At 40.3% G+C, this 25,778-nt stretch overlaps 1 protein-coding gene across 2 annotated transcripts in view; it reads right to left on the bottom strand.

Moving 5' to 3' along the window:
* The window catches only part of LOC122563520 (protein THEMIS-like), a 145,534-nt gene extending 127,511 nt beyond the window's left edge, over positions 1-18,023 (bottom strand). For both annotated transcript variants that reach the window (XM_043717348.1, XM_043717349.1), the window contains exons 1-2: positions 17,825-18,023; positions 2,265-2,405 (exon numbers count right to left, since the gene is read on the bottom strand). In XM_043717348.1, the coding sequence (XP_043573283.1) occupies positions 2,265-2,405; positions 17,825-17,942 (259 nt within the window). In that variant the 5' untranslated portion in view covers positions 17,943-18,023. The remainder of the gene's footprint in view (positions 1-2,264; positions 2,406-17,824) is intronic.
* Between the last annotated feature and the right edge of the window lie 7,755 nt (positions 18,024-25,778).

The following is a 25,778-nucleotide window of genomic DNA, read 5'->3' as shown; positions in this document are numbered from 1 at the left end:
GCTAATTGTATATCAATGTTTATATCTGAGAGTTTTGTTTATTTTTGTAAACTTGTAAAAATGTTAAATTTCTAATAAAAATATCTATGAAAAAAAAGAACTGAGAGTGGTTTGAGGAAAATAGAATGTATTTATTTAGGCAGAAACTAAATAAGTACTTATGGGAAAAAGGAATAGGATAGTATGATGATTGGCTAAGAGGAATGTAGGTGACAAGTGGCTCTTATGGTATATAAACTCTAGTACAGACTGATTGGGCTGAATGGCCTGTTCATGCGCTGTAAAAGCTAATTAATTTTATAATTATTAAGTGGAAGTTCTGACAAACAGAACTGGCTGATACAAAAAAATCAAAGGGCAGCACAGTCTGTTGTGAACTCCAAATGCAAAGGTGGAACTAAAACAGGACATGGCCAGAGAAAGGAACATGTAAGGCAAGCAATAAAAAATCACATTGCTCGAGGATATCTTACTGTCATGCCATTTTTGAAAAGAAGAACAAGAGTAAAACTGAAATTTTGAGGTTATTATGAAGCACAGTAAAAGCAAATAAAAGCAACACTTTGAAAATTCAAGATGAAGTGGTAAATCTTCTAGTACAATGGTTACAAAGAGACATTGGTACAGGGAAACAAGAAGACAGTAAGGAACATGTGATATGTGAAGGTCGCCTGAAAATAAGAAATAAAAGTTTTAAAACCATGCAATAAAAATATGAATTATAAATAGTGGTAAGAAGGTTTGGATTTGGAGGAGAGGGAGAAATTGCAGCTGTGATAAAAATAAATACATTTTGGGAATACACAGCAGGCCAGGCAGCAATATTAATAAGATACTGAAAATATCTCAGCAACTTTCTCAAGCCCTACAACATTCGAACGACTTGACTTCCTCCAACTCTGATGTTTGGTTTGTCCTTAAGTTCTTTCATCCTGGGCCAAGCGTTCAGTGGTCTCAACCCGATGCTCTGTAATTTCCTTTCTAACATTCTCAACCTCTCCACTTCTCTATTTCTTTAAGAGGCTCCTTAAAATTCAGCTCTTTGACCACTTTTCCTATATCCCTTTATTGCCACAACATCATTTTTTTCCCTTTAATGCTTCGAAGAAGTACTCCATACATTCCTACATGCTTTGCTGAAGATGCAAATTACCTTTTTATTCTCATTCACAGGATGTGGGCATTGCTGGCAAGGTCAGCATTTATTCGCCATCCCCAGATCCCATTGAGAAGTCTGTACTGGAGTTTATATACCATAAGAGCCACTTGTCACCTACATCACCTTGAAATGCAGCATTAAAGGTATTCCCACAGTGTGCAGGGATCATCCATGCAGCACTGAAGGAAGGACAGCATATTCCCAGCCAGCATGGGGTGTGATTTGGATTGGCACTTGAACATGGGGGTCTTTCCATTTTTCTCTAAGAAAAAGACAACACCTGGAATAGAAACTTTTTGGTTGGTGTTTGCTGATCGTTAAACTCTGTGTTCACTGTTAGTAATCATGCCATTCATAACAGCAATGGAGGCTGAAGCTTGACCAGCCTGGGGATGAGCTAGAGCTATATGACCTCTGCAGGATATACCACAGCCTTCTCCACTTTGTTGTTAAGATGAACTTTGTGTAATTTCTTTTAACTTAGAAGAATTATAAATATAATTGAGGTTGTGTTTTGAATCTAGTTCCTAATGGAAGTAACATTGCAGCATCCATGATTTGCATTATCTGAAAGTGATGATACATTTTCTGCATTTGGAGGGGCTAAAGGATAGTGGATGTTCAGAATGCTACACAGGTGAATCAAAGAATCATAACAGATTATCACCACAGAAGAGGTTTGTGTCTGTCAGTCCTGTTTCCATGCATCCCTCTATAGTTGTGGTCTTCAACTCTTGATCCAATTCCATTTAAATGTGTTTAACTCTGCCTCATTAGCAATTGTTGTTAAAGCATTCTGTGTTCCAATAACCTGCAGTCTGAAAAATGATCTATTAAGATTTGAGTTGTTGAATGATGGCCTAGTGACAGGGTGTTCTGAAACATGACTCAGAATATTTCTATCTTTCTCTTGTCATTCTCTAAAGCTGACAAAGAAATAAATAATTATTCACAAAATTTCTAAAACTCAACCCTAAGACATTCCAGTCTAAAGTTTGTACAAATGATAACACATTAATATCGAAAATTAATAAGCATCAATCATAATTATTGAATAGTGATAGTGACAATATTATGAGATTTTTTTTAACAAAAGTCATAGTACCTGAATAGTCTAATGATAGATCAAATTTGCAATCATTATCCATGTTTTCACAGACAATCTTCTGGAGCTCGACCTGTATTATTTTAATGAGATCCCCTGTTGACAAGGAACATTCATTTCCTGATATTTCATAGACTGAACCTGTGAGAGATAAAGTACACACAATGAAAAAAGGAAAACCAGTAAGACATGACAGTGTAACAGTTAAAAACACTTCAAATCCATGGAATTTATCAATGGGGCTTTATTTCTAGATTGACTCAGAGACAAACTTTCACTGCTCCTAGAGGATCATCAGCTCAGTGAAATATTTTCTTTTGTCTGCCTGAAACGTGTTGCAAAGTGGTTATCTTGGCCAAGTGATGCTGACTGACACATTAGAAGTTCCTGGACTATGTGCTGAGGAAAGCACTAAAGCTTGGAACTGTTGCCGCAAGATGTAGTGGGGAAAGACCACAGACTAAGTGCTTGCTGCCAAAGCAAAATGTGGGTCTGTTCAGTTATCAGATCCTTTCATTGCCTCAAAATGAATATTAATATTGTCCTACATGAGTAGAAAGTGCTTTTGATTGCAATTGATGGGAAGGCCTGAAGAATGTCAAATTCTAATGCATTTATTTTTTTTATTAGTAGTTTTAGTACCTTTTATATGTACATAAAGTTTTTTTAAATGGAAAAAGTGTAATTTTGCAATCAAAAACTGCTGTGATTGATTCGACTAAGCAGTATCACACCATTCACTGGCCACATTTAATTTAGGGTGGGAGAGCTAGTGATTACTGATTCATTTGAAAATGGATCCTTTGAACAAATTAGAATGAGAAGCATTGCATTAGAACAGTGCTTAACAAATTTGAGCCTTTCCTGTCTCCGTGTATTTTTAAAATTTTGTTTTATTCTCTCAAAGGATCTTTTACCAAAATTGTTTCTCAACATCGCTTGTAAGTCTGCCAAATGCACCACAAAACACAGAACATGAAGTTATGTGAACAACACACTTCTCCATTCTCACTGGATACATTTACTGATATGAAAGAGTGTTTAAATTCTGCAAAATATGTCTGCGCAATTATGGGTTTTGGTTAATTTTGTCAGATGTTCACCCATCTGAGCAGTCTTTTCGTGAATGAGTTGCTAAAATGTACATATTTGTGGTTTTGGCCATCCTTCTGGTATGGATGAGAGTTTTTTAAAAATTTCTTTAATGAACAAGTGGGAGCCAGAGGGAAGAAATTAAACAAAAGGTTTAACATTACATATTTCCTTCAGAAATTAAAGGGAGAATTGATTGTGCATTAGGTAGAATAATTCGGTGGATTAGATAGAATCTTAAAGATTCAGATACAAGTGACCTCAAACAGTTTTTAGGAAAAAGATTCATTTGATGCAAAATCATTCATTTAACATTTTAAACAGAGTGATTTTAAATTTGAAAATGGATCCTTTGAGCAAATTAGAATGAGAAGCATTGCATTAAATTTGAATTTTTGAGTTAAGGAGTGAATATTGCATTGTAAAGCATGTAGTGCCATTTCATGAGCTGAAAACTTTCTAAGTGAAAGCCCATTAAAACATTAAATTTGGATGTCGATATTTGACCAATTTCTGGACTGGCTAATAATGTATTCAATCATTATCATTTACACAGGAACTGACAGATGCTGATTCATTCCGTTTCATGGAAAGGGGAACTTGTGGTTGACATTTCCTGTTCATTAGATCAAAATCTTCAAGTCAAAGTGGGCCTTGACTGTAATCTTTTTATCCAATATTGTTTAGTTATAGAGTCAGAGAGATATTCAGCATAGAAACAGGCCTTCAGTCCAACTCGTCCATTCCGACTAGATAACCTATATAAATCTCGTCCCATTTGCCAGCATTTGGCCCATATCCCTCTAAACCATTTGTATTCATATACTCATCCAGATGTCTTTTAAATGTTACAATCATACCAGCCTCCACCACTTCCTCTGGCAGCTCATTCCATACATGCACCACCCTTTGCATGAAGAAGTTGCTCCTTAGATTTCTTTTATATCTTTCCCCTCTCACCTTTAACCTATGCCCTCTAGTTTTGGACTATCCCACTCTGGGGAAAAGATGTTGTCTGTTTACCCAATCCATGCCCTGCATGATTTTATAAACCTGTCTAATGTCAACTCTCAGCCTGAGATGCTCCAGGGAAAATAGCCCTAGCCTATTCAGCCTCTACCTATAGCTCAAACCATTCAACCTGGCAACATCCTCATAAATCTTTTATGAACCCTTTCAAGTTTCACAACATCCTTCTTACAGCAGAGAGACCAGAATTGCATGCAATATTCCAAAGCTGAAAATGTGTTGCTGGAAAAGCGCAGCAGGTCAGGCAGCATCCAGGGAACAGGAGAATCGACGTTTCGGGCATATTTCTCCCCATATTCCAAAGCTGGCCTAACCAATCCTGTATAGCTGCACATGGCTTCCCAACTCCTATATTCAATGCTCTGACCAATGCAAGAAACCATACCAAATGCCTTCTTCACTGTCCGATCTACCTGTGACTCCAATTTGAAGGAACTATGACCCTGTAGTACAAAGCCTGTTTGTTCAGCAACTCTCCCCAGAACCTTACGATTAAGTGTACAAGTCCTGTTCTGATTTCCTTTCCAAAATGCAGCACCTCACATTTATCTAAATTAAACTCCATCTGCCATTCCTCAGCCCATTGGCCCATCTGATCAAGATCCCATTGTTCTCTCAGGTAACCTTCTTCGCTGTCCACTGCACCTCTGCTAGCCATACTTCCTATATTCACATTTAAATCATTTATAGAGGAACCGTGATTATCTGAATATCAGTTATCCAAATTTCAGATTATCGAAGGAGATCTCGAGGTGCCGGTAGAAACATTACATCAAAGATATGTTTCCAACACTGACCGCGTCTTTTGTTTACACTAATTAGAAGTAAACCCGGCTTACTGAAATGCTGCCAAGAACAGTCCTAGACACCAATAGGAGCCCAGGCACTGTCTTCAAATGACTGACATCCCACCCTCTCTCTCTACTCCCCACACTTTCCCTGGGATTCAACACAGGCATGCACCTGAAACCCCCATCCCCCAGATAATCTCTCCAACATTGTCCTGTGCAGGGCAAAGGCGGAACCTGTCAAAATGTTGCAGTAAAAAGATGTGTGTGTGTGTGTGTAAAAAGCAGCAGCAGCAGCAGTCTTGTTATTGGTGTCCAGTCCAACTGACGCGGTGAGGGGGCAGACAGGAGGTGGTGTTGGACGGTGGAAGGTAAGGCGTGCGGTGTTGGACGGGTTGGGGAGTAAGGGCTGCGGTGTTGGATGAGTTAGGGGGTAAGGATGGTGGTTTATGGGGTTGGGAGATGGGCAGGGGGTGGGGGCTCACGTATGGTGTGCTGCTGCCTCATCTCCTGAATGGGGAGCAAACTTAACAGAAAACTCCAAGCCCCAGAGGAAAGGCATTCAATTAATTAACCGAATAATCAATTATCTGAATGAAATAGTGCCTGCCCATTTTGTTTGGATAATCGAGGTTCCTCTGTATATAAGACTAAAATCAATGAACTCAGCAACAATCCTTATGGCACACCGCTAGTCACAGGCCTCCAGTCTGAAAAGCAAACCTCCACCGCCATCCTCTGTCTTCTACCTTCCAGCCAGTTCTGTATCCAAATGGCTAGTTCTCCCTGTATTCCATGAGATCTAACCTTGCTAACCAGTCTCCCATGGGGAACCTTGTTGAATCACGTCCTCATCTCTTCCAATGTCATTAGTTCCAATGTGTACAACAACCTCCAGCTGGTCCCTCTCCTCTTTGAGAATATTCTGCATTCTCTCCAAGATATCCTTAATCCTGGCATCTGGGAGGCAGCACATCATTCTGATGTCTTGCAGAAATGTCTGTGCCTCTGACTGGAGAGTTCCCTGTCACAATCAATCGCTTGGAATCTGACGTATCCCTCATTACATTACAGCCAGCCTCGGTATCAGAAACCTGGCTGTCAGTGCTACATTTCCCTGGAGTCCATCACCCACTGCACTTTCCAGAACAGCATACTTGTTTGAGATGGGTATAGCCACAGGATACTCCTGCACTACCTGTCTCCCTCTCCTACCTTTCCTGGAGGTCACCTATATACCTTAACTCTATCTTCCTTCAGTTTATCTCCCTAATGTAAACATCTGTCAGGTCACCCTTTATCTTTTGATAGTCATGTAAAAACAAACCATGTTTGTCCAATCTCTCCTCATAGCTGACACCTTCCAAACCAGAATGGTAAAACATTTCTATACCCTCTCCGAAGCCTCCACATCCTTCTGGTAGTGTGGCGGCCAGAACTGTACATAACATTACAAATGTGGCCTAACTAAAGTCCTATACAGTTGCACCATGACCTGCCAATCTTTATACTCTATTCCCTCACCAATGAAGGCAAGTGTGATATATGCCTTCTTGAACACCTAATCCATTTATATTGCTACTTTCAGGGATCTGTGGACCTGCATGCCTAGATCCTTCTGTATAATATTGCTTCTAAAGGTTCTCCCATTTTCTGTGTGCTTCCCTCCTACATTAGACCTTCCGAAATGCATCACCTCACATTGTCTGGATTAAACTCTATCTGCCATTTCTCCACTCTAGTCTCCAGCCTACCTATATCCTGCTGTATCCTCTGGGGAGCAATGCTCCTTGCTATCTGCAGCTCCCACAATCCTTGTGCCAACTGCAAACTTACTAATCAGGTCACCATGATATATATTAAAACAACAAAGGTCCCAGAAGTGATCTGGGTGGAATACCACTGGTCACAGATCTCCAGGCCGAAACTCACCCTTCCACTGCTACTTTGCCTTCTATTTTCAAAACCACTTCTCAATGGTTATTACTAGCTCACAACAGGTTCCACCTTTTCTATCAGCCTATCATCATAAACCTTGTCATAGGCCTTGCTAAAGTTCATATTGGCAACATCGAATAAGGCCCTCCCCTTATCAATCATTTTTGTTCCTTCAAAAAACTCAATCCAGTTTGTGAGACAGACAAAGCTATGCTGCCTATCACTAATAAGTCCACATCTTTCTAAATGTGAGTAAGTGCTATCCCTAAGAACATTCCCCAATAATTTCCCTACCAGTGACATAAGGCTCACTGACCTGTAATTTCCCAGATTATTCCCATAAGGCAATCTGGTCCTTCCATATATTAGTTTACTAAACCTTCTCTGAACTGTTTCCAATGTATTAAGACCATTCTGTAAGTACGGTGACAAGTGTTCAGTACTCCAAATGCAGTCTCATCAGTGCCCTGTATAAACTGAAAATCCTTATATTTGCAATCATTTCCCCTTGCAATAAAACGTAGCATTCCATTAGCTTTCTTGATTACTTAATGTAAGTGCATATTAACCTTTTGCAGTTCATGCACTAGGCCAATCATATCTCTGTATCTCAGCATTCTACAACCACACACTATTTAGATAACATGCTTCTTTTTTATTCTTTCTGCCAAAGTGGACAATCCACGCTTTTGCACATTATACTTCACCCACTCACTTAATCTTTCTGTACCCTTTTGTAGGTTCCTTATATCCTCTCCGCAACACATTTTCCTACCTATTTTTGGGTCATCAGCAAATTTGACTACTGTACCTTTGGTTCCTTCATTTAAATCATTTATATAAACTATAAAGAGTTAAAGCCCCAGTTGCAGCCCCTATGCCACAGCACTCATGACACTATGCCAACATAAAAAAAGGCTAACTGATTCCTACTTTTTGCTTCTCATTAGACAGCCAATCTTCTATCCATGCCAATATGTTAGTCCCTACATCATGAGCTTTAACTGCCACAATAACATTGACATAACATTTTATCAATTGACTTCTGGAAATCTAAGTACAATGCATCCTCTGATTCCCCTTTATCCACGGCACATGTTACTACTTCAAAGAGCTCTGAAAAAAAAGTTAAACATGATTTTCCTTTAACAAAACCATGCTGATTCAGCCTGATTACCTAAAGTGCCCAGTTACAGTACATTGAGTAATAGCATCGGCCAGATCAGGTAAGGATGGCAGATGGCTGATTTCCTCTTGTAAAGGGCATTTGCGAAACAAATTCTTTTACAACAATCAATAGAGTTTCCATGGTCACAGTTAGGCCAACTTTTTAACATCAGATTTTCCCCATTTTATTGAAGTCAAATTTTACCATCTGCTATGGTGAGTTCCAACCCATGTCCCTTGAACATTGACCTGTGCCTCTGGATAATAATCCACTGATATAAACACTATGTCACCACCTCCCCATGAAATAATAGCTTAATATTGGCCAAGACAGTTATGTGACTGAAGAATGTAATATTTGTACAAAATAGTTGTAATAAATATCTGTTGAATACTTAAATACTGTAATATTTTCACCCAGTCTTTTTATATTATAGGAGATAATATAAACATTTTTGCACCAAATAAAAACAAATATAAACATTTCTGCATCAATTTCTGGAGACAAACTCACATTAATATAGAACAAAGGTTCTAATTTTGAACCTTATCTCAGAGGATCAAATCCCTTCATGATTCAGGTAAAGCTTTATCACTGGAGGCGTGGGGATGGGGGTTGCTGCACCTTGAAAGTTTCCTGGTTAAGTTCCTAATCTGTGTTGAGCTCAGGCAATAGAGAGGATGCTTCAAGCAACAGGGAACAAGCACCCGGGCATCATGCTTGTTATGTGGAAGCAGCTGCTTACATTGTGAGCAATATTGGAGGTGACAGTCATCATGAGAAAAAGGGGAAATAATTAGCTGATGAAGATGCACATTGCTCAGCAAAATGTCCACTGTTTGTTCAGTAACTCTATAGCCAGTGATAAAATTACTTTTGAGGAATCTCTGATCACTGTTTCACCTCATTTGTTGGGAAATTTGCTCTTTTGCTTTAACCTGAGTTGATCTGGGATATGAAAAGCTTCTTTGACAGCCACTGAACTGCAATTATGTACAAAATAGAAACAGGTCACTCTACCCTTCATGCCCATGTGGCTGATTGCTTTAAACAAGCAACAACCCAAGTCAAAATCTCCATAAGGCCCTTTCTAATAAATTAATAAAGCTGTGACATGATTAAACTGGCCTCAGAGAAATAACAAAATCAATTTGGATAATATATAGTTTCATTAAATACTGCATTGTAGCCTAGAATTGAAAGAAATATTAAAAATATCTTTTATCAACAGGCAATGACAGAAGCTATTTTTTTAAATCATCATCTATTCACAGATTAACCTCAGAGTTGTATGGACATGACGAACTTGCCAACTTTCATGATGTCACAAAATGCTCCCTACCTAATTAATTATTTTTGAATTGTAATCATTATTGTATTAGGCAGATGTGGTAGGGAATTTGTCCACATTGTATTTCCAAATTGACAATGGGATAAATGACAGTTCTTTTTTACCTGGCATTGACAGAGTGGAGGTGGATGAGGTCCTAATTGAATATCATGCCTGAAGTTATGATTTGGAGATGGCAGTGTTGGGACTGGGGTGTACAAAGTTAAAAATCGCAGAACACCAGGTTATAGTCCAACAGGTTTATTTGGACGCACTAGCTTTCGGAATGCTGCTCTTTCATCAGGTGATGGTGGAGAATAAGATTGTATAGCAAATTTATAGTTGAAACTTTATTGCTGGAACAGGTCAGGCAGCATCCAGGGAACAGGAGATTCGACGTTTCGGGCACATGCCCTTCTTCAGGAATGAGCAGAGAGTGTTCAGCAGGAGAAGATAAAAGGTAGGGAGGAGGGACTTGGAGGAGGGGCGTGGGAAATGTGATAGGTGGAAAGAGGTCAACGTGTGGGTGATAGGTCGGAGTAGGATGGAGGCAGAGAGGTCAAGAAGAAGACTGCAGGTCAAGAAGAAGACTGCTAAATGTGATAGGTGGAAAGAGGTCAACGTGTGGGTGATAGGTCGGAGTAGGATGGAGGCAGAGAGGTCAAGAAGAAGACTGCAGGTCAAGAAGAAGACTGCTAAATGTGATAGGTGGAAAGAGGTCAACGTGTGGGTGATAGGTCGGAGTAGGATGGAGGCGGAGAGGTCAAGAAGAAGACTACAGGTCAGGAAGGCAGTGCCGGGCTGGAGGGATTCAGGTGTGGGCGCAAGTGTTGCACCTCCTGCGGTTGCAAGGGAAGGTGCCGGGAGTGGTGGTTGGGTCGGTGGGGGGTGTGGATCTGACAAGGGGGTCGCGGAGGGAGTGGTCTCTACGGACAGCTGATAGGGGAGGGGAGGGAAATATATCGTTGGTGCTGGGGTCTGTTTGGAGGTGGCGGAAGTGACGGCGGGTGATGCGCTGTACATGGAGATTGGTGGGGTGGTAGGTGAGGACCAGTGGGGTTCTGTCCTGGTGGCGGTTGGAGGGGCGGGGCTCAAGGGCGGAGTGATGTGATACCCTGATAGCTGAAGGAGATTGTGCTTTGTGAATTTTGGTTATTGTTTTCCTTCACACACCAAACAAGACAAACTGAATTTATTCACCACATTAATGAATATGGCTGTCATACATCCCACCCTTACAAGGCTGCAAAGAACTTTGAATAGCTTCTAGTGTCCAATACTATAACGATAAAAAGGAAACCTTCAGAAGAGCAGTAATGCTGAAGACCCACACACAATGGCAAAAAATCCTGGAAGGATGTAGGCGGTGGCACTGCAAACAATTTCACCAAAGTTCAAATCTATCCTTGACCAAAATAATGAAAAAAATTCAGGGTTTTCTAAATCATCAAATCTCAAGTTATTTTTGATTCACTCTTTCGAATCAATGTTTAACTCTGCAAAGCCATGCTTCCATTAATGAGCAAACTGCAAATATTCTTAGTCTTTTGAGATTTGTGTGAAACTAAGGAATTTCATTACGGAGATTTTATTTTAAGGCCTGAAATTATGTTTCTTCTATAACCTCAAACAATATCCTATATATTTAATGCAAGTTAATTAATCACAGTTAACTGTTTTCAATTTCAGATTGCACACTTTCACGAATAATTCATTTTTCAATGATTGGGTAGTGTTCCTGATACCATAGTAACAAAGGACTGATTTTATAATAAAAACTGTCTGCTGTCATGGTAACCAACCAACAATGTGAAACATTAGGTCATCTTAATAGTTAGTAATCTGATCAAATGAATAAGGCTATGTAGGCAGAGTTGATTGCCTGAAGAAGAGGATTTTTTCATGTTAAATGTTGAAGTCTTGCTCTCTTTCTGTCTTTCTAATGCCATGTGTGTTGCTCTCCTAGGATTTAAAGAAGAGGAGGAAGAAGGTTTCCACCAGAGGTGAATATGGATGTAGTGACTTGAAAATAAATCGCCATTCCTTCACTGTCTCTGGGTCAAAATCCTGGAATTCCCTTTCTAAGGACATTGTAGGTCTATCTACATGTGACCTGCAATGGTTCAAGCAGGGAGCTCACCCCACCTTGTTAAGAGCACCTAAGGATGGTCAATAATCTGGCCCAGTCGGTGATGCTCATGTCTAATGAGTGGACAGCTGCAAGCTGATATTTTCTCTGTCTAGCTAAATGACAGTTAACAACTCAGGAAGTAAATGTGGAAAAGCAGCTAAAGTTACCATTCCTGTTCTATAACTTTGTTAGAAGTACAGCATTAAATTGACTTTCCCCTGCACTTCCAGAGAACTGTGATGGTGAAGCAAGAGAAACGCTGAGATAATTAATGGTCATTATATTTGCATCTGGAACAACACTGACGGTCCTTCAGAACATCATTTGTCGGGAATATCATTTTGCAGAGTTTCAAAACAGAATTGCTGATGTTTAATTGCCCTGATAAACTGATGATAGGGTTTTTCCTTGATTTGCTCCAATCCTTACACACATAGTGCTAAGCCAATGTTGCCAGGTAGGGAATTTTAGTATATTGATCCAGCTGTGATGATATTAAAAAAAAGCAAAATATTTCCAAGTAAATGTGGCATGTGATTTTAGTGTTGATGGCATTCTAACAACAGCGCTTTTTAAATTTACCTGTTGATTCAGTTATTGGAAGTAAGTTTTGCCGACATTTATTGCCAATACCTAATTGTCCTTTAGAATGTGGCTGTGAGCCATTTTCTTCAATCTGTAATCCAAGCAGTGTGGAAACACCTCCAATGTTGTTAGGAAGGGAGTTCCAGGATTTTGACAGAGCAGCAGTGAAGCAGTGATATTTGATTTAATACAACATAATTCAACATTTGGGCGGCATGGTGGCACAGTGGTTAGCACTGCTGCCTCACAGCGCCAGAGACCTGGGTTCAATTCCCATCTCAGGCGACTCTCTGTGTGGAGTTTGCACATTCTCCCCGTGTCTGCGTGGGTTTCCTCTTGGTGCTCTGGTTTCCTCCCACAATCCAAAAATGTGCAGGTTAGGTGAATTGGCCATGCTAAATTGCGTGTAGTATTAGGTGAAGGGGTAAATGTAGGGAAATGGGTCTAGGTGGGTTGCGCTTCGGTGGGTCGGTGTGGACTTGTTGGGCCGAAGGGTCTGTTTCCACACTGTAAGTAATGTAATCTAATCATAATTCCAAGGCAGATAATAACAATATAATCCTCATCATCATCATGAATACACTGTAATTCCAAGTCAGGATGGACTGTTGTTTGGAGCGGAACTTGCAAGGGCTGGTGCTTCAATGTGTCTGCAGCGCTTGTCTTTGTAGGTGACAAAGGTCATGAGATTGAGAGGTGCTGTAGTGCTGGGAGAGAATGATTAATACACTTTAGCTGTTGCTTCAGTGTAGCTGCATCCTGTTGATGGGACACATTGCAGCCGCTACTTATTTGTGGTGAATGGTATGCATATCGAATACAATCCAATTTGCTTGTACATTATCATTATGTATAATTATAACTGCAGTCACTCTCATACTTTAATTTTTCCCTCATTTTAAAATTTTTTTGTTAGAAATTACCCTTTACTGGTTTCGACTGTTTTCCCAAGCTTCTGCCCTACCACTAACCTGCACAACAACATGCACTTCCTTGGTCGGCTGCAAAAGTGATAAAACCCTCTATCTTCCTCAAGAGAATGCATGCATGGGAACACCAATACCTGCAAGACCCCTCCAAGCCATTCAGTCCTACCTCAGAAATATATCACTATTTCACCAGTGTCACTGGTTCAAAATCCTGGGATTCGTTCCCTAACAGCATCTACCTGTACAAAATAGATTGCAACAGTTCATGAGGCAGCTCACCCCGACCTTCTCAAAGACTACTAGGAACAGGCCATAAATGCTGGCTCGGTCAGCAAATGCCATATTCTATGAATGGATAAAGCAAAATTGCTGATCCAGCTATGGTAGCCTTACGTTTATCACTAGATGGTGGAAGACAATGGCAAACTACAATGGACAAAAACTGCCAAGAAAAATAACTTGGGGTGAAGCTTCCACAGAAAATGAGTCAATGGCTTGCCTTTACGCAGGATACTCATCGAATGGAATAATCAATCTCATCAAGTATGAAATACCCTTTTCTTCCGCCCTGACTGAACATTGTGAGGATAAATTGGATGTTTGCATTGACTAATCTGTTTGTGATGTTTGAAATGATGGTTGTCTTCTTGTGAACCTGGTCTCTTGCGTAAATCTCATACTAATCATTAAATAAACAATTTAGCCAAAAATCTCATTATTCCTGGAATGGTAGGTCTAACATATGAGGAACGGCTGAGAATCCTGGGATTGTATTCATTAGAGTTTAGAAGATTAAGGGGAGATCTAATAGAAACTTACAAGATAATACATGGCTTGGATGTCACAAGGAATTAAGGGTTACGGGGAGAATGCGGGTAAGTGGAGTTGAAATGCCTTTCAGCCATGATTGAATGGCGGAGTGGACTCGATGGGCTGAATGGCCTTACTTCCGCTCCTATGTCTTATGGTTTTATGGTCTTATTCCTTGAGCCTTATCTGGCAGCATTGACATTTTGGCTTGTTGTTCTTGGCTTATATCTAGATGTTCTTGGCTTGAATATCTAGAATTCAATTAACTCAGTGTATAAATTCAATTCTTTAAACCATAAGAAACTTCTTGTATATTTGAGCACAAATTAGTTGTTCAAAATTAGTAATGTTCTTAAGAATAATGTGAAACAAAAAATTGAAGGAAAGCTAACATATTTTGAATCATTTCACACAAAAGGTGGTGCGTTTATGGAATGAGCTGCCAGAGGAAGTGATGCAGGCTGGTACAATGTCAACATTTAAAAGGCTTCTGGATGGGTATATGAATAGGAAGACTTTGGACGGATATGGGCCAAGTGCTGGCAAATGGGACTAGATTAGGTTAGGATATCAAGTCGGCATGGACAAGTTGGACTGAAAGGTCTGTTTCCGTGCTGTACATTTCTATGGCTATATGTGTGAAATCTTCAAATGTAACAGTTCTTAAATTTTGTTTTGTAATGTCTTTATTTCGATGATTTCTCAGTAAGATTTCTTGCAAAGAAGAAGCCTGCAATGTAGAGGGATAGAAATAAATGGATAGCTGTTTTAAAGAACCAGAACAGACTTGAGGAGCCAAATGATTTCTTTCTATGCAATAAAACTCCATGATTCGCTTTACACTGTGTCATCTCAAAATTCTAATCTGGATGTGATTTGGTGATAAGACCAGGAGTTATAGGAGCTGAATTAGACCATTCGGCCCATCGAGTCTGCTCTGCCATTCAATCATTGCTGTTATGTTTCTCAACCCCATTCTCTAGCCTTCTCTCTGTAGTGTTTGATCCCCTTACTAATCAAGAACCTATCTATCTCCCTTTTAAATACACTCAATGACATGGCCTCCACAGCCCTCTACAGAAATGAGCTCCACAGATTCGGCACTCTCTGGCTGAAGAAATTCAACCTCGTCTCAGTTCTAAAGAGTCGCCTCTTCACCCTGAGACTATTCCCTTGGGTTTTAGTCTCTCCTATTAGTGAAAACATCTTCCCAATGTTCACTCTGTCCAGGTGTCTTAGTATTCTGTAAGTTTCAATCAGATTCCCCCTCATCTTTCTAAACTCCATTGAATACAGACAGAAAGTCTTCAATCACTCCTCATATTGATGAGCTGTTCATCTCCAGCATCATTCTTGTAAACCTCCTCTGGGACCCTCCAAAGCCAGCGCAACCTTCCTTAGATTCGGAACCCAAAACTGCTCACAATATTTCAAAAACAGTCTGACCAGAGCCTTAAACAGCCTCAGCAGTACATCTCTGCTCTTTTATTCTAGTCCTCTTGAAATGAATGCAAATATTGCATTTGCCTTCCTAACTGCCAATTGAATCTGAACTTTAACTTTAAGAGAATCCTGAAGTAGGACTCCCAAGTCCCTTTGCAGTTCAGATTTCCAAAGGCTTCCCCTATTTAGAAAATAGTCTACGCATCTATTCTGCCTATCAATGTACTCCCTTGATACTCGAACCTAATTATAGAACAGCTATGTATACTTGTTTCCCACAGCAAATGCTTTAAGAAGTTTATTAGTGAATTAAAATGACCCCTCTTCTGCTTGCCATTTGCAGCAGTTTTTAGGTATTCAACTGTTCAGTATGGTTTCTTCTCTCTTAGCAATGCAGTTGTAAATATTCCGTATGTCTTACAACATATCACATTGCTGACAAGAATAATGATTGAAGTGGAAAGCCAATAAATGAGCTTCTTCTGGATCTGTGCAAGACGGACTGGATTTGCTGAATGGAGTGCATGTTGATAAGTCAAACAGGTTGCACGGCACAACTGCAAAGGAATGTGCTCAAGCTATGATGGGGAGGGAACTCCCCATCATAACAAGAATATTGTCCATTTGGAAATTGCCTTTAACATTGTAAAATTCCCCAAAACAACTCTCAAGAATGTTACCAAACAATTCGACCCCCCAGTCATACTAGGAGACATTGGAGAACACGGCCAAAAGTTTGGTCAAAGAAATTTGAGGGGAGTCTTAAAAGGGGCAAAGTAGAGAGGAAGAGAGATTGAGGGAGGGAATTCCACAGCTTGGTAGGTAATGGTGGAGTTGTGGAAATTGGAAGTGTGCAAGAAATCAGAAACAGGTGAGCACAGAGATATAATAGGATTAGAGACAGGGAACAAGTTACAGAGATAGGGAGAAAGGGATAAAGCCATGGAGGAATTTTTAATAAAAATATATGTATTTTAAATGTAGGGTGTTGCTGGAACAAGAGCCAATGTAGGGCAGCAACAAGTGTCAAAAACAGAAATTGCTGGAAAATCCCAGGTCTGGCAGCATCTATGCGAGAGAAAAGAGTTAATGTTTAAGATCCAGTGACCTCTCTTCAGAACATTTCAGGTCCAGTTCTGAAGAAGGATTACCTCAACCTGAAACGTTAACTCTGCATTCACAGATGCTGCCAGATTTACTGAGTTTTCTAGCAATTTCTGGTTTTTACTATTAATTTCCTGCATCTGTGGTTCTTTGGCTTTCCGCGACAAGTGTAATGGGTGCGTGGAATTTGGTGTCATTGAGCATACATCAAATAATAAGTAAGGTATGTTGATCATACTGTGCTGAAATATGAACCAACTCTGCGTATATTTCACCTGTTAATGATTGCTACACTACTGACTGTTTCTAATAATTAATGTGCCCCAGCAAAAGAAAAAAGATGTCTTCTTAATATACTTTTATTGTTAATAATTCTGCAGATGATCAGAAAATGGCCTCAGGAATACTAAGCAATACTAATGAGATGTTTCCTGTGTTGATTTGCACACTGAAAGTGTTGAATGGGGGAATCTGACTTCATTGAAATAGCAGAGGATCATTTTGCCCCATGAGTCTGTTCCTGCCATTCATTGAGATAATGGCTGACTTGTGATCTAACTCTATATAACCAATAATATTGGCTTATAAAAGGAAGTAACAAACTTTGTTTTAAAATTAGCAATAGATTTAGCATCAATTTGTATTTGAATAAGAATTGCAAGCTTCTACCAATCATGTGAAGCTGTGTTTTCTTCTTTCATTGTGTAAGTCTTGGTTCGAATTTCAGGCTCTGCCTTCCAGATTCTCCAAATAGAAGAAACAATTGTTCTTTAACTACTCTTTCTGCCCCCTTAATTTATTAAAAACTGATCAAATCACCTCTTAACTTCACACTTTCCAGGTAGAATAATCCTATTTTTGTAATTTTATTTCACAACCTGATTTTCGAGAGTCCAGCATTAATATATCTTACATTTTTTAGAAACTAGTTCCTGACTGTGTCTCAAATTTCTGACAGTTTTTACTTTTTCTTTAGAAATGTGTAACTTCTCCTTTTTGTCTTTTCATACTAACATTGATGCACTTTTTCTTTTTGAAAAACAGAGCTGTACTTTAACACTTCGCATCTGAATAGAGTAGTAAATACAGATCAAAAAACAGCAATGTCACTAGTGAAAATGAGCTCTTAATGGTCTCATGAAATGTCATTCTGAACACAATTGTGACAGATCTTAAAAACTGCAAATAGGCTGAGGCTCTCAGTTTCACATACCTTGGAAGTACACTCCAGAATGGATCTCCAGAATCCTGGGAAGAGTGGAAAGATTCAAAGAACAAATATACTCTTGTAATGAGGAGATTTGTGAATCTGGATGGTAAAAGTCTGCCATGGTACACAGTCTGGTCGCTTGAATTATGAACCCCTCACCAACATAACCATGCACTTCGGGCGAAATGATGTACTGGGAACTCAGCGAATAGTTTCAGAGAAAAAAAACACTTCTGGTTTGAATTCTTATCATCACAAACCACTGTGATGACAATTGAATCTGGCAAGATGCCAATTGCCAGAAAACAACACATAAATGAGAACGAACATTCGTTGGTTTCAATTTACCCAAATATCTTGCAAAGCTGGTGTGTGGGCAGCTATGTAGTATTATAATTGGAGATGATTAGTATCACAATTTCTATCCCACATAATCACAACCACTTCGTCCTTTCCCCTTTTAAAGGCTGGGACAAAAAACATCACCAATGTATATATCCCCATGACATCTCCTTAAGTTTGATAGCTGAGGGGAGAGTTGATAATTTTTTTAGTTAATTCACAGGATTTCAGCATATCTGGCTAAGTCAGCATTTATTGCCTATCCTTAAGTACCCAGACGGCAGTAAAGAGTCATTCACATTGCTGTGGGTCTGGAGTCACATGTAGGCCAGACCAGGTAAGGGTGGCAGCTTCATTTCCTAAATGGCATTGGTGTACCAGATGGGATTTTCCAACAGTTGACAATGGTTTCATGGTCATCACTAGACTCTTAATTCCAGATTTTTTAAATTGAATTCAAATTCCACCATCTGCTGTGGCAGGTTTCAAACTCAGATCCCATGAATATTACCTGGGTGTCTGGATTAATAATCCAGTGAGAATCCACTAGACCATCACCTCCCCCTGTGGTAAACAGGATTATGACAGGATAAGATGGACAAAGAAAAACCCTTCCCATCAGTTGATGATACAATGGAATTTAGGTTAGAGAAGTAGGGAGAGTCTGAGGAAGAACTTTATACACAATGAGTGGCAATGAAACAAACACAGAAAATGCTGGAGAAACCTAGCAGATCTGGCAACATCTGTGGAGAGAGAAACAAAGTTAACATTTCAAGTCCTGTATGATTCTTCTGCAGAACTACAAAGTGATGATACGCTGGAAGTCACTTTCCACCAGCATGGTCACAATGGGAACAATCTATGATTTCAAAAGGAAATTGAATGGGTACTATGTGATTTAAACCTGCAGCTGTACAGAATCAAATAGGGGAGTGGTGTTTCCTGGATTGCTCCACTGGCAGCTGGGTCTGAATCAATAGATTTCTTTTAATTTCACTCATGGGATGTGGGCATTGCTGCCTGGGTCAGCATTTATTGCCTGTCCCTAGTTTTTCTTAAGGAGATGGTGGTGAACTGCTTTCTTGAACTACTGCAGTGCATGTGCTGCAGGTAGACCCACAATGCCCATTGGAAGGTAGTTCCAGGACAATGAAGGAATGACTTTCTGAAGAGGAAATGGAGAAAAGGCCAGAGAGTAGCATCACTCATGCAGAAGGTGGGGGTCAGGCAGTTTGGCTTCTTGCCGTAACGCAAGAATTCTAACTGGCTTAGACAATGTATCAAAGTATTTTAGTACAGTGGGGGAATGGAATTCAATGGTTGACCTGCATTTTTGAAAATAAATGCTGCTTTGTTTGTGCCGAGATATTGATTGAATTTTCCCAGCCCTGTGAATTCAATGAACAAAAACACAGGAAGGAATCGGATATGTTCACATCCTCTTGTGATTTCTTTTAATGGAGTTGCCTTCAGGAAGGTAAAGGAGCAATGACAAGATGCCATGGAGGTCATCTTCAGAAGGGATTGGAATTTTGCTGGTGTCTCGAGCTGGACCTAGCCCACAGTGGATGGTGAGAACATGATATGATATATATGCACTTGTCACTTTGATAATCCAAATTGGTAAACCTCAGGTGATTCCCACTACTGCTCCTCTGAATCCATGCACTTTGCCACTGAACAGCGCTGATGAGTCTGTAGATTAGACTGTAGACTCGTCATGATGATAGCATCTCATTCCAGCTTGTTGCAGCTCAGCATCTTCCAGGGCCGAAATGCCTGGCACCAACTGATTAACCATCCTCCACTCCTGAGCTACTTATTAATGCTGATGAAGTGCCAAACACAGAGCCTAATCTGTTCATGGACTATCTCTCCTAACATTAAGCTGGTGTTGGCATTGTGACAATGAATGGAGGGAGATGAAATTGGTCCCACTTCCTAAATATTTTCAAAGTTGGGAAAATTAAATCTCACTGAATAATTACCAGAAATGGGAATGGTCAGTCTCTGCAGGTGGAAGGCATTTTCTTGTTGAAAGCTGAGACCTCAGTGTGAGTTGGATTTGCGGTGGAACTCGAGGGTGTAAGTATGTCAGATATTTGAAGATTGGTGATCTCATCGGAAGGTTAAAACATAACAGTTGCTGCTTTTTTTCCTGAGCACATAATGTAAGCTGATTCTTGCAATGCTAGTACAGAAGATGGACAGCACTTTCAGACGTGCCATTGTTTGGATGAAATGTTTCATCCGGGCTTCTGTAAAATGAACATAAAAGGTCATGTTGAAGAAGAACAGGATTGTGTCCCAGGACAGAACTGCTCATCAACATAAATAACTAAATAACATTATTTGCTCGTTGTTATCCTGCTGTTTGGAAGGGAACACCTTTGTTCCTTTGGGTATATATTTCCCCTTTCTAGTGGGGCAGGGCAAGTGTTTAGTAGAGTGGTAATGTTAGTGTCCCTGCCTTTGAGCTAGAAGTGCTACATTCAAATCAAGTCTTAACATTTCTGAACATGTTGATTAGAAATGTACAGGAAGAGTCCTGGATGCTAGGACTGCTGATCCCAATGGCATGCAATCTCCAACTAGTCAGAAACTTCATTTAAGGCAGGAGCTCTCTGGTGAAACATTTGATTGGTCAAGACGTCTGGCAGTCAACACTTAAGACTCTGATCTGGAGGGCTTCCTTGCTGATGGCAGCAGTAGTTAATTCCCCTTAAAGACATCTGACTGCACACTTAATGCACAAAGCACCAAATTTTGGCCTATATTTCTTATTCCACAAACAGGGGTTAGACTTCAGAAGTATTTTGGCTAAAGTGAGTACTGCAGATGCTAGAGATCAGAGTCAAGATTAGAGCAGTGCTGGAAAAGCACAACATGTCAGGCAGCAACCAAAGAGCAGGAAAATCGACATTTCAGGCAAAAGCCCTTCAAGCCCTTTCCTGATGAAGGGCTTTTGCCCAAAACATCGATTTTCCTGCTCCTTGGATGCAGCCTGGCCTGCTGTGCTTTTCCAGCACCACCCTAATCTTGACTTCAGAAGTATTTTGCTTGCTGTGAGCTGCATTAGACCATTTTGAACTGTTGAAAATAAAATGCCAGCCAATGATAATACTCAGCCCTATTTCAGCACTGCCTCTCTTGACATCCTTCATGTACCATATTGATGTGTCCTGGAACAACATAAGGTTTTTACTTCAGTACAGGGAATGTTAAAGTATTATCTTTGGTCCCTATCATAAACTTCATTCCCTAAACATTGACTCCATTGACTTCACCCATGGGGCTGAACCAAAATGTTTACAATTTTAGTGTATCATTTGTCTCTAAATACAGCCATGTGTCCCATGGATTTACCAACACTGCCTGATTCCACTTTTGTAATATTGCTTGTATTTCACAGGCAATATTCAGGCAGCCAATACCCCAGCTTTGTTGCTGCTGAAACCATATTCATGCTACATCTAGACCTGCCCCTCCTGGCCTGCTTCTATCCTCTATCTAATGCAGTCATGAGTTTATTAAAAACTCTTTTGCCTACATTACAAGTTGTATCAGGTATTATCTCACTGTGCTCTCAGGTGTATTAGATTCTGATCTGGCAATACCTGTTCTAAGATTCCCATCTTTGTTTTCAAAGCCCTCTATATGCTCAATCCCTGCTGCTATCTGGAAGTGATTTCCAGCCTTAACCATCCCCCCATCACTCCAAGGTATCTGCACTCTCCCAATTCCAGTGGCTGTACATTGCTGAAATTTTTAAAATTTAAACCACCACCAAATCACCTGCATCACTAGTTAAGGTGAAATGTCACAGTGGAACAGCAACAAAATTGGAAAAGGACAGGAAGAGAAGGAGGGAACTAAATTAAAACGGAATTAGAGGGGCTAATATTGCACTCCAGAGCATTCTCCTCTCTCTAAACAATGGGTAAAATGTGGTCCCTCTCAATGAATATCTGGGCATGACTGAAACTGTGAAAGAGAGGAAGGCAGTTAGGAACTATGACCTCCTCTTTCATTCCAGACTTTTAAGATATTTTCTAGTCAACCTGTTCAGGTGTCCTATTACTGTACACACCTTTTGAAGCAGACAGATCTTGAACCCAGATCTCCTACCCAGAGCCAACATCATGTGTCAAGAGCTCTTTATTCCTGACTTTTTCTATTACTAGTGTCCAGCTGTCTCTGCCCTAATCTTTGGAATTTACTTCTTGAACATCTCTGCCTCTCCACTTTGCTAATCTCCTTTAAATTATTCTATTATATGCTTCTTTGTACAATTGTACAAATATCTCATGTGATCTGGAGTCAAATTGTGTTCATTAATTTTCCTTTGAAATGTGTTATAATACTTTGCCATGAAAAGAGGTCTATCTAAGTGCAAGGTGTTGTTCTGAGGTCAGGTCCGAAATGAGATGTGAATTGTAATATATTTCTGTTTCCATACTAGTCATGCTAACGGTTTACAACTTCCCCTGATCAACTGCCCGCAATAAAGAGCAGCTACTCCAATTGTGTGTGTGCCTGTGGTTGTAATAGTATATCTGGTTGGTTACCTCAGCACTTACAATTGAGGTGGCAATTATGCTATGCACGTCTCAAGTTGTGACTTGACCTTTCTCTCGCTGAAGTTTGCACCCTGCCTGCCTCACCAATACTCAATCCAGGCAATCGTTTGCTAGTCTTTTCATTAACAAATTTGGCTGACTGCTGTTTTGTCTCAATTTTATCACTCGTTCCTGTCATTTCTTCTGTCTTTCATAGCTTTTGTGCTGTTGGAAAATTTGAGTGCAGCATGACATTACCCTTTGTATTTGACTTGACCTCCAGCATACATTGAGCACTGCTGGTTAACATTGGATTTGGATAATTTCACATACTGCGACATTCTCTACTTTCTTCATTGGGACTGCTGTTTTCAACAGTATGCATACAGTGGTATATTTGCTTCCCCCGTTTGTCATGTCTGGAAGGCATCTCTGTAATTGGAGTAATATGCTTTGGAAAACACTTAAAAGCAGAGAGTAACGGCTTGAAGAAATTGCTTTGAAGTGCTCAGACCTGCCTGTCAATTTCTCTCTTCCAAGTATTGACAAAAACGTCACAAGCAAAAGCAATGGCCATTTTGTGAATGGGAGGGTAACACTATTCTCTTTGTGTTACTGCCCTAGTTGTAATGGCAAGCAATTGTCCTTCCAGCTTTAGGAGCTGTCCACTTACTGACTCATTGGTATTACACTGCAGGGTGAGTTCACCATTTATGTCAAAGTATTTCAGGACTGTTGTTGCCATCGCGAATTGCTTCATTTTAGAGAATTCTGTTTCTTGTTCTGTGTCCCAGTGCCACTGCTTGACCTTGGCTGTGAGTTTCATTATGGTTTATACTTTGATGACAAACTGGGCAAAAATTTCACTAAATAGCAGTCAAATCCAGCACATTTGTTACCTCATTGTTGAATATACTCGAGCTGCTGATTTACAACCTCAGAGCATCTGCACAAGTATACATGTGCTTATCCAATAACTTTCCTGTAGATGAATATCGTCAAACTCAGTACACATGCTGTCACTGCAGAATCTTGTCTTTGATTAGATTGCCTTTTAGTCATACAAATGTACAGGATTCTGCAAGTTGAGTTAATTAAGTCACACATTGATCAATGGACTCTTTTTCACCTTGGGTCTTGCTGCACTTTTTAAAACCAAGTAACTGAAACTCATTGAAAGTGATGTTTACCCTCCTGCTTTTTTCAAGCAGTGGATGGGTTGGTTGCAGAAGGACTAGAATCATGGGACATGGACCAAAGGAGATTTGACTCACTAGTAGCTGATAGGTGTGAGGTGTTGTGACCAGCTGTGAATGACAAAGGCTATTTGTCTGCTAACAACTATGTACCGTAATTGGCACAAAAACAGAAAACGCTAGATGAACTCAGCAGGCCTGGCAGCTTTTGTAGAGTTTTGTTTCAGATTTCCAACATCTGGACTCCTTTAATTTATGTAACTATGTGATTGGTTCCTGGAAAGCGAAACAACTTGTAAGTTTGAATGATATGGCGAGAATAGAGAATATTTAAAGCCTGAAGTAAGCTGATTTATTTTCCTTTATTAGATGTTAATTATTCAACCAATAAATCAGATAATATATAATTGGTGACCAGTCACTCTGTTTTTCCTGCAAGGAGATAGAATGTACCAGGAAAACAGAGATTGAGAAACAGCAAATCCTAGCAACCAATTTTTCATTTTTTCAGTGACAGTTGGAGTGGGAGGAGCGATGACGAGGACCAGTAAATTTTAAAATACACAGCTTACCTCGTGTATAGGCAGAGCACACACTGGGCAGGAGCAGACATGGGACTGTTGGGTAAGTGAGGCATTATATTTGGGTGGTTGCTTTACCCTAAACACTACTTGGGGAGTGTCTCCCACCCGTCCTCCTCCTCTAACCAAAAATAAAAGGTTCTGTGAGCCGGTTTGGTAAGGTGACTAGTTTCTTTTTTTCAGTTTTCAGTAGTCTCGTTGGGAATTTAGAATATTGTGAATGGAGGTTACGGCAGTTGAATGTTCCTCCTGCAGAATATGGGAGGTAAGGGTCACCACCAGTGTCCCTGCTGACTGCATCTGCGGGAAGTGCACCCAATTCCAGCTCCTGGAAAACAGTGTTAGGGAACTGGAGCTGGAGTTTGATGAACTTTGGATCATTTGGGAGTAGAGGGGGTTATTGAGAAGAGTTCAGGGAGGTAGTCACACCTCAGATACAAGAAGAAGGTAGATGGGTTACCGTCAGGGGACGGAAAGGAAACCGGCAAGCAACGCAGGGATCCCCTGTGGCTATTCCCCTCACAACAAGTATACTGTTTTGGATACTGTTGGGGGGGATGAGGCATGGGTAAGGCATGGGCACAGGTCTCTGGCACAGAGTTTGTTCCTGTTGCTCAGAAGGGAAGGGAGAAGAGGAGCAGAGCTTTAGTCATTGGGGACTCCATAGTTAGGGGGACAGATACGAGGTTCTATGGGATCAAGAGAGACTCATGGTTGGTGTGTTGCCTCCCAGGTTCCAGGGTTGATGACTCCTCTGATTGTGTTTGCGGAATCCTTGAGGGGGAGGGGGAGCAGCCCCAGTTGTGGTCCACATAGGCACCAACAACATAGATAGGAAGAGAGATGGGGATTTAAGGCAGTAGATTGTCCGACCAGAGGGGAGGCCATATTGGATTTGGTACTTGGTAACGAATCGGGACAAGTGATCGTCTTGTTAGTGGGTGAGCATTTTGGTGATGGTGAACACAATTCTGTGACTTTCACCTTGGTTATGGAGAGAGATAGGTCGTGCAACAGGGCAGGTTTTACAATTGGGGGAAGGGTAAATGCGATGCTGCAAGACAGAATCTGAGGAGCATAAGTTGGGAGCATAGGCTGTCAGGGAAGGATGTCATTGAAAGGAACAGATACGATGTGTCCTTGATGTGTATGTACCTGTCAGGTAGGAAAGAGATGGTCGTGTGAGGGAACCTTGGTTGACGAGGGAGGTTGAATGTCTTATAAAGAGGAAGAAGGAGGCTTACATAAGGTTGAGGAAACAAAGTTCAGACAGAGC

The sequence above is a fragment of the Chiloscyllium plagiosum genome, chromosome 27, assembly GCF_004010195.1.
Source record: "Chiloscyllium plagiosum isolate BGI_BamShark_2017 chromosome 27, ASM401019v2, whole genome shotgun sequence".
Taxonomy (NCBI): Eukaryota; Metazoa; Chordata; class Chondrichthyes; order Orectolobiformes; family Hemiscylliidae; genus Chiloscyllium; species Chiloscyllium plagiosum.
Note: the sequence above shows the minus strand (reverse complement) of the source record. Positions and strands in the feature narration are given on the sequence as shown.